Here is a 7,690-nt window from a genome sequence, read left to right as displayed (position 1 = left end):
TCATCTTTTAAAAATAAAGGAGTTCAACCAATGCTTGATGCTCTTGTGAATTATTTGCCTTCTCCAATTGGCTTGTTGTCAATGAAAGGGACTGACCTAGAAAGAAGGCAGATTTGCGAAAAAAAAGATTTCTCTGAACATTTACAGGAGTGAAAGAAAGTGAGAGCTTGAGGAGAGAGAGAGAGAGAGTGGGGCGAAAATCAAACATTTGGATAAAGAGAGAGAAGGGGGGAAGTTACAGGATTTGATAACCTACACTCACTTCCATTTTTCGCATGTTAAAAATCATACATGTCACAAATCTATTGGAGGGTGTAAATTCCTTTTTAGCACCCATCCAGCCCCTAGCCTCTCTCAACAATTTAGTGTACAATTGATCTATTTTGATTAATCATGTTTAATCAAGTTAACCCATTTTGCTCCAAAGGAATAATATTATATTGTACAATCATCGCGAAATTGCTTTGAAAAGATTGAATAAAATATAGAAACCACAAAAAAAAAATTAATTTTTTAATAGTAAACCCCTCTTTTTTTCAAAGCGATTATGCGACATTTACGTACTTTACAATTATATGTAGAATTACTCTAATACTAATCCCTAACCTTTACTACTTTTTGTATGGTGATTATATGGGATTCGTGGGTGTTACCAAACATTGCCAGAGTTATAAGAATTGGAATCCCCTCGTTTCAAGTTTCATCTCCGAATACGAATAAAAGCATCCGATTCGAACTCACAACAACAATATTTTCAGTCATTCCCTATTAAGTGACTTCCGGTGTGTTTTCAGGTTTCTGGTTTTCCTAATCCCTCACTCCGATGGTAAGATTTTTCTGGCCATCTTAGCTCTTCTTGTATTCTATAAAAGTATCATGCTATAGATTTCAATTGTTCATACGGAATGGTTTGGGAATTCAATTTCTTTTTGGGTAGATCATGCCCAATGGGAGGTAGTATACAAATTCCACTATTATCTTTCGGTAATCATACTCCCAAACAGAATTCAATTTCCTGAGCTTCTATACTTTTTTCTCCACAACCACATTCCTTGCTCCTCAAAATAAAGAACCGCCACAACATACATGCATACAAACATACATACATAATACATGTATAAGATGTTCCATCATTTTACCCTCTTCCTCCCTAGAGCCTGGGGTCAAATTCTTGCTTATGAATGCATAATGCACGAAAGACAGCTTCTAGAAAATAATGAAATCACAAGATATAAATACAAGCTGATGAAAGCTCCAGACAGACAACTAAGCACTCTTCTCAGGTAATTTAGTATACCATAGATTTGTTTATCCAATACACAAATATTCTGAGATATCTCGGGGAGGAATCCAAATACTGCCTTTCCTTGCAAGCATAAAAAATAAAGTATATCGCATGCTCTCTCTCTCTCTCTCTCTCTCTCTCTCCCTCTCTTCACATGTCAAATCTTCAAGATTGGGATCCTCTGTCTGACTTCCAATCCTTAAGGATACCTCAGTGCTTGCCAGTATAATGAGCTCAACAATCCCTTTATTACAGTCGCACTAACTACATTGAAATCGTTCAACAGGTCTTCAAAACTTCTGGCAAGCTGTTTTCCCACAACTCTCAAGTTTTTATATAATAGTACGTTTTCAGGTTGGAACACTACCAAAAGTAAAGAATTATAAATGTTAGTCACATATCACATGTCAACTCGGATTCATATATAAATAAACAAATAAGAGAACTACATCCAGGGAAAGCTAGAGCTAAAAGCAGAATAGTTTATGCTAGTTTTCCAAACATCTCTTTTTTTGGGGGGCAAAGGATCCACTAAATAGGGAGCCACACATCTTGGAGTATCGTCAAACTTGGGAACTAAAAGATTATCTATGTAATTCATGTAAGTTTCACATCCAATGCAATCAGCCATAATTCTTAAAATCTTGACCATTGTTGATAAATTCAATCATCAGTACCGTTGAATACTTGTACAGGTTATAGTTTAGTTCACAATTTTAAGTAAAGCTTGGTTTTGGGATTTTGTAACCCCCAAGCTTTCTTTTTGTAACCCCCAGTTCCAATCGCCATATAGCTTTCTTTAAGGTTTAAGACAAAATAGGTAAAGTTACATAATCTGCTATGGACCGCAAGGAAGATGATGGGCTAGAGGGACTCTCATCCATTCCAAATCCCAAATTTACGTTAAGATACATTGAGATTCATAACATAATCCCCCCATAAAATGGAGGTGGTTTCGAATCAAACCTTGTCTTTAATTTTAACAACAAAAACTGTCAGCTTACGGTGTAGTCACCATGTTTTCCCTTCAGTCTCTAAACAGAGGGCAAGTGAGTCCACATGCACCTCAAAGTGGTGCTAAATGTCAACATAAGAGAGTTCAACCCCAGTTTTCACCTGTCTTTAAACCATTAGGCTCCAAATGGGTGCCTGCCCCACCTTTTTTAATGACTCATAAACCGCCAACATCATCCTCCATCCCTTTATCAAACCCTTACCCATCACCATATCTCTTTTAATTTCCAAGGCTCCATCATGAACTTCCACTCCCACCATTTCACCAAACACCAGGGGCAAGTGGTCTTACTTCATGTATAACCTTTCACACTAGAAATTATAAGTTTCAGAAATTACAAAAGTGCACAATCTGTATAAATATCTAAATTACAAGACATTGAATATTAATGCATCCAGATAAAATATTAATGCAAAAAATAAAAGAACCTCTCATGGCAATAACACAGAGGTATTCCTTAGTCTCAAAGTTACTTTGCATCCTCAAATGCCCCTTCTCACAACACTCAGTAGCCCAAAAATTTTTAATCAGCCAATGATTAGTTCCATCAGTATTACTACAATATCCAACTGCATGGAAGACAAGCTCGAGGTAGTAGCAGCACATGAACTGTGCTTAGAATAATGCCACATTCAAGGCACTGGCCGCATCCAGCTTGCAGGCTTCTCTCAACTGCTAAAGAGTTCCCTAGCCCTAATTTGCTAGTCTGATTTGCTTTGTTGAAAGACATAAGGCTATGCTCTATTAGGCTTGCAGGAAAACGCTTGCATGTTGAATGCTGTTTTTGCCTTATATGTATAAAAAACAGCATCATTTCATTGGTTTCTTTGTCCCCAGATGCAACTATGAGCTGGTTGTGTGCCCTCCTTTTGCCATTGTCAACAGATATCGACAGATGGGAAACATCGTAACTTCACTGAAAGTTAAGGATTTTGATCCTATAAAAAATTAAACATATGGGGTTTGATTTGAAACTACCCTCAAAACTCTTGGGGAAATTCGCCCAAATGGGAATTGATTCCAAAAAGAAAAATAATTGCAAGAATTACAAACTCTGGAAAGAAAGCAGGAAAAGATGAATTGAATTTCATCACTTGAGCAATTAAATCCACGACAGAGAAGAAACAAAATCCTACTACCAGCACACATGTTTTTCAGTAATTTTCAATACAATAAAAGAGTACAGCTTACCCCATTACAAGCTTAACATAGAAAATAAAGACATTAGCACTTCCAAATTCAGCATAGAAAATTGAGATTTGGACCATACCAGATAAGTTTTACAAGGTTGCAAGTGGAGATCCTACACTGGTGAAGTAAGATGAGAGATCAACATCCAAGTCTTCATACATGGTAATGAAAGGATGAGCCTGGGTTTCACAACAATAAAACACCATCAGATTTTAGAGTATCACTAAGGACCATCCTACTTGATATGTTCAACGTTGATAAAAAAAAGATGGAAAATAGCAATGGATTATGGATACCATAAGTTGATGTGCTGACAGTCTAGCTTCTGGTTCTTTCTGAACACTGAAATAAACAAAAGATCCCCAAAATAGGGATATAATCTCATGAGATCAGAAGTTGCAAACATTAAAGATAAAATGAAAACAACTGAATGCCAAATGTAAGCCAGGTTGGCAAACACGCCATACAATAATCATTTGGAACGTAGACAAGACAAAGAAAGCTTTTCAGTTGATCACTCCAATCATTTTCGGAAAGGGCAAAAATGGCATGCAGAAATAAAAGTTTACCATGCAGAAATAAAAGAGCAGAACTGTGGAGAAAATTGATCCGAAGGTGCAGAAGGTGGTGGTTCGTCAACGATAGTTTCCATAAGCTCATAAAAGTTTACCCATCCTTCACCCTGCTCTGGTGGTGAATATGGGAATTGACCTGTTGCACACTCGAGCAATACTAATCCCAAACTCCAAATGTCACTTTTGTAGCCATATTTGCCTCCAACAATTCTCTCTGGCTACAGAACACATTGCAGACAAACAGCAGGAAAACTTCAGATATAGGCATCATTTGTATGCTTCTTAGCATCTAGAAGGGGAAAAAATAATGAGATTTATAAGAGTTATTAATTCACTCACAGACATATAGTTGTACGTGCCAACAAACGTATTGGCCTGCCCAGAGGTGCTTGCCAAAATTGCACTCACACCAAAGTCAGTAATCTTTACTTCCCCTATATGATTTATCAACAAATTAGAGGGTTTCAAGTCCCTGTGGATAACGTGCTTTTCATGATGAAGATACAGCAAACCCTTCAGCACCTACATAAACAATGAAAAGGAAGACCATGAAAATAACGCGTTTTAATTAATAATAGTAATAGTAACTTTTCAAACAAGTCATTTTCCACACCTGCTTACAGATAGCAGCAAGATATGGCTCTGGAACTGTTTTGACTTTTTTCAGAAAATCTAATAGAGATCCACCATCCATGTACTCTAAGATGATTGAAATAGCACCATTATCATAGAAAGACTGGTAACAGACAACGACATATGGACATTGTGCCGATTGATTAATTTTCAACTCCTGAGCTATTTGCCTGCGATATGACTCCTCAATATTCATTTGAATTACCTGAATGAATAAAGAAGAACTAATGAGAAACTGAGGAGGAGAGATATCTGAGTGATAGAATATGCAGAAATGTTCAGCAGGAGGTATTGTTAGTTGGTTAAAGATTCTGCAAAAGCATAACGGGAAAAAAAAAGACAAAAAGAAAAAAGAAAAGATTCAAAGCCACATAAGAACAAAGGGAAGACTAAAACAGATAATCCCTTAAAAAGCAATAAAATGGATTCAAAAAGATGGTTGGGATATAAGGACACTTAAGAAGAGGTCTCAACCTCACTCATCTCAGAATATGAATTCAATGGTTTAGAAACCTTTTGGGCATCCATTTTTGGGTGACTAAAGGTGTTTTTCCAACAAAAACATGTGATTTGAGGAAAAAGAAGATATTTTAGCTAGAAAAACAGAGGATGAATGGTGAAAACTGAAAAGGCATAATAAATTTTAATTTATGACTAAAGTAGAAATAGCTTTAAGAACTATCTAATCTATTCTTTACTCACAACTGAACAAGATGGGAATTATGCATTCCCAATGCCAAGACTGCGACAATGCTCAATGCATTACCTCGCAAGGGAGAGCTATTAAAAATTATGAAAATTGTAGAGATACTGTAAAAATTAGAACTGAAGATAGAAATAAGAAAATAAACTTTTTTTTTTTTTATCACACGATATTTCACTGGAAATGCTGAGCGTGAATGATGCACAGAGAAAACGAATGACACGTATTAAATTTTACACTACCTTTAATGCAAAGAACTGACCAGTCCATTTGTGTTGCACCAATTGCACAATTCCACCATTGCCTTTTCCTATGACTTTAATAGTGTCAATGTCCGCTAAACTCAACTGGTTGTCTGTTGGCTTGATAGGAGGTGGCTGATCACAGGCATTAACATGAAACACAATAATAATAATAATAAAATCTCATGTAGGAATTTAATCAGAGCATAACAGTATTAAAATCCACTCTTTGAAAATTTTGAAATTCACTGCTAATATTTTAATCTATGAGATTCAGCTAGTGAATATCATTTTTCTAACTTCATCTACTGGTCAGATTACCAAGAACGTTCAGTAATTAGCCATCGTTAATTATTTTCCATCCCTGTAGACTGAAGAGTTCAAAGGAAATATTCTAACTTATGAACATTACAGTGACTTAAGTATCATTTTCCAAATTAATATAACCATGGACTCAACAACAATAATAGTACTTTGAGAAGGTTTTGACTATTCAAATAACACTTCTTATGGGCAAGTTGGGTTCATTCACCAGTGGTATTCTGACGATGGACACAACAAGATTCGTGGATCAACGCTGATCCCTCAGGAGCCAAAAGCCATTACCTTTTCTCAGCAACCAAACAAGGATAATCATAGAAATTCTGATCTTATCAGCTCTACCGAGCGGTTCTTCCCCCAGTTATAAAAATAAAATAAAATAAAAGCGATTCTTAATTTGCGCATGAAGAAGCTCAAATGCAAAACGCCGGGAATGAAAAAAAAACCATAAATATCCCTTTTTTTTTTCTTCTTCTTAGAATGATATTTCAGTACTCATATGCTACCAACATATAAAAATAGTTTTAAAAAAATCCACACAGAATATATGGACATTGTGCTGAGAAAACTCCAAGGATTCAGAAACTGAAATTTGAAATATTCATCTTACAGCTTCAACTTCAGTCTGAGAGACAATTCGAACCCCGTCTCTGTTCACGAGCAGGTTGCCATCCATAAACGTACCGCTTCGAGTCCTAAAAACCAATCCAAAACTACAATTTTAGCCAACAAAAAAAAAAAAAGCAAGAAAAACCAAAAAACAAAAACATATATATATATATATATATATTTTTTGATAAGTAAAAACATATATTACAATACAATCGCGAGAAAGAGAGACACTTACAGGAACTTGGCCAAGGAGACCTCGTCGGGGGGAGGGAGAGTAAGTTTGAGATTAGGGATTAAGTTTCCCTTCCTCATTATGGCCAAGCTTACCAATTCGAAGCCTATCGCCTGAGCTGAATGATTGGCGAGCTTTTAGGGTTTCACAGAGAGAGAGAGAGAGAGAGAGAGAGAGAGGTGTAGGAGTGAATTAATGATAATTAAAAAGGGGGAAAAAAAGAGAAATAAATAAACAGAGACAGGGGGGGAAGGGGGGCCGGTGGGGTTTGGAAGTTTGGACTAGCACTAGTACTATTATTCGGCAAAGACCGGTCACCATTGTAAATTTGTAACACCCCGCAAGCTTCATACAAAAACGAAAAAAAAAACAAAACACCCGCAAAATAGATAAAAGAAAATCTTCCCAAAGAAGATGTCACTTTCGTTTACTTTTCCTATGTTTCCTACCCGCGCAAGTTTTTATTTATTTATTTATTAAAACCTCTTTAGGCTACTAAATTAGTATATATAATTCCATCCAATATAATTATTATAATTTTTTAAAATTTTTACATAAAATATAATAAATAATTCAATATTTTCAAATTTCAAAACAAAAATAATATTAAAAATTTATATTATAAAAATATTTTATTCAATTTTCAATAAAACATCTCATCTCATCTGAACTACATAACCAAATGAATAATTATGTCGAAACTCGAAAGTAATTTAAAAATAAAAAATAAATTCTACTCAACAGCGCTACACTATATATTTATTAAAAAAATAAAAAATGTGTGTGGAGTAAGATTATTGAATAGAAAAAATCTTTAAAAAATCATATTCTCGTAATAATAAAGTTCAACATAAATTTCATAAAAATTAAAAAAAAAACAC

The 7,690-nt window shown here is 35.1% G+C and overlaps 1 protein-coding gene across 3 annotated transcripts; it reads right to left on the bottom strand.

Annotated features, from left to right (window-relative positions):
• Nucleotides 1-1,261: 1,261 nt before the first annotated feature.
• Nucleotides 1,262-7,082, bottom strand: LOC121252088 (mitogen-activated protein kinase kinase 2-like). 3 transcript variants are annotated; one of them, XM_041151565.1, is made up of 9 exons: nucleotides 6,813-7,082; nucleotides 6,576-6,660; nucleotides 5,645-5,779; nucleotides 4,680-4,904; nucleotides 4,406-4,588; nucleotides 4,061-4,284; nucleotides 3,788-3,833; nucleotides 3,571-3,670; nucleotides 1,262-1,648 (listed from the first exon to the last, which is right to left on the bottom strand). In XM_041151565.1, exons 1-8 carry the CDS (start codon nucleotides 6,887-6,889, stop codon nucleotides 3,581-3,583), a joined length of 1,065 nt encoding a protein of 354 aa, XP_041007499.1. In that variant the 5' UTR covers nucleotides 6,890-7,082; the 3' UTR covers nucleotides 1,262-1,648; nucleotides 3,571-3,580. The 3 variants fall into 3 exon arrangements, with proteins under 3 accessions (XP_041007499.1, XP_041007501.1, XP_041007500.1); XM_041151567.1 differs by lacking the exon at nucleotides 1,262-1,648 and adding an exon at nucleotides 2,635-3,238 and having other exon boundaries at nucleotides 6,813-7,054; XM_041151566.1 differs by lacking the exon at nucleotides 1,262-1,648 and adding an exon at nucleotides 2,635-3,166 and having other exon boundaries at nucleotides 6,813-7,054.
• Nucleotides 7,083-7,690: the final 608 nt, after the last annotated feature.

This window comes from Juglans microcarpa x Juglans regia, chromosome 2S, assembly GCF_004785595.1.
Source record: "Juglans microcarpa x Juglans regia isolate MS1-56 chromosome 2S, Jm3101_v1.0, whole genome shotgun sequence".
NCBI classification, from domain to species: domain Eukaryota; kingdom Viridiplantae; phylum Streptophyta; class Magnoliopsida; order Fagales; family Juglandaceae; genus Juglans; species Juglans microcarpa x Juglans regia.
This window is presented reverse-complemented; position numbering and strand designations above follow the sequence as displayed.

What these genes read in the sequence shown, in the direction of transcription:
- LOC121252088 (XM_041151565.1), bottom strand. Translation starts at nt 6,889, where the DNA reads ATGAGGAAGGGAAACTTAATCCCTAATCTCAAACTTACTCTCCCTCCC. An exon ending in TTGCTGCTATCTGTAAGCAG is followed by an intron (nt 4,589 to 4,679) that starts GTGTGGAAAATG and finishes TTGTTTATGTAG; the next exon opens with GTGCTGAAGGGTTTGCTGTA. An exon ending in GCACGTACAACTATATGTCT is followed by an intron (nt 4,285 to 4,405) that starts GTGAGTGAATTA and finishes TGTGTTCTGTAG; the next exon opens with CCAGAGAGAATTGTTGGAGG.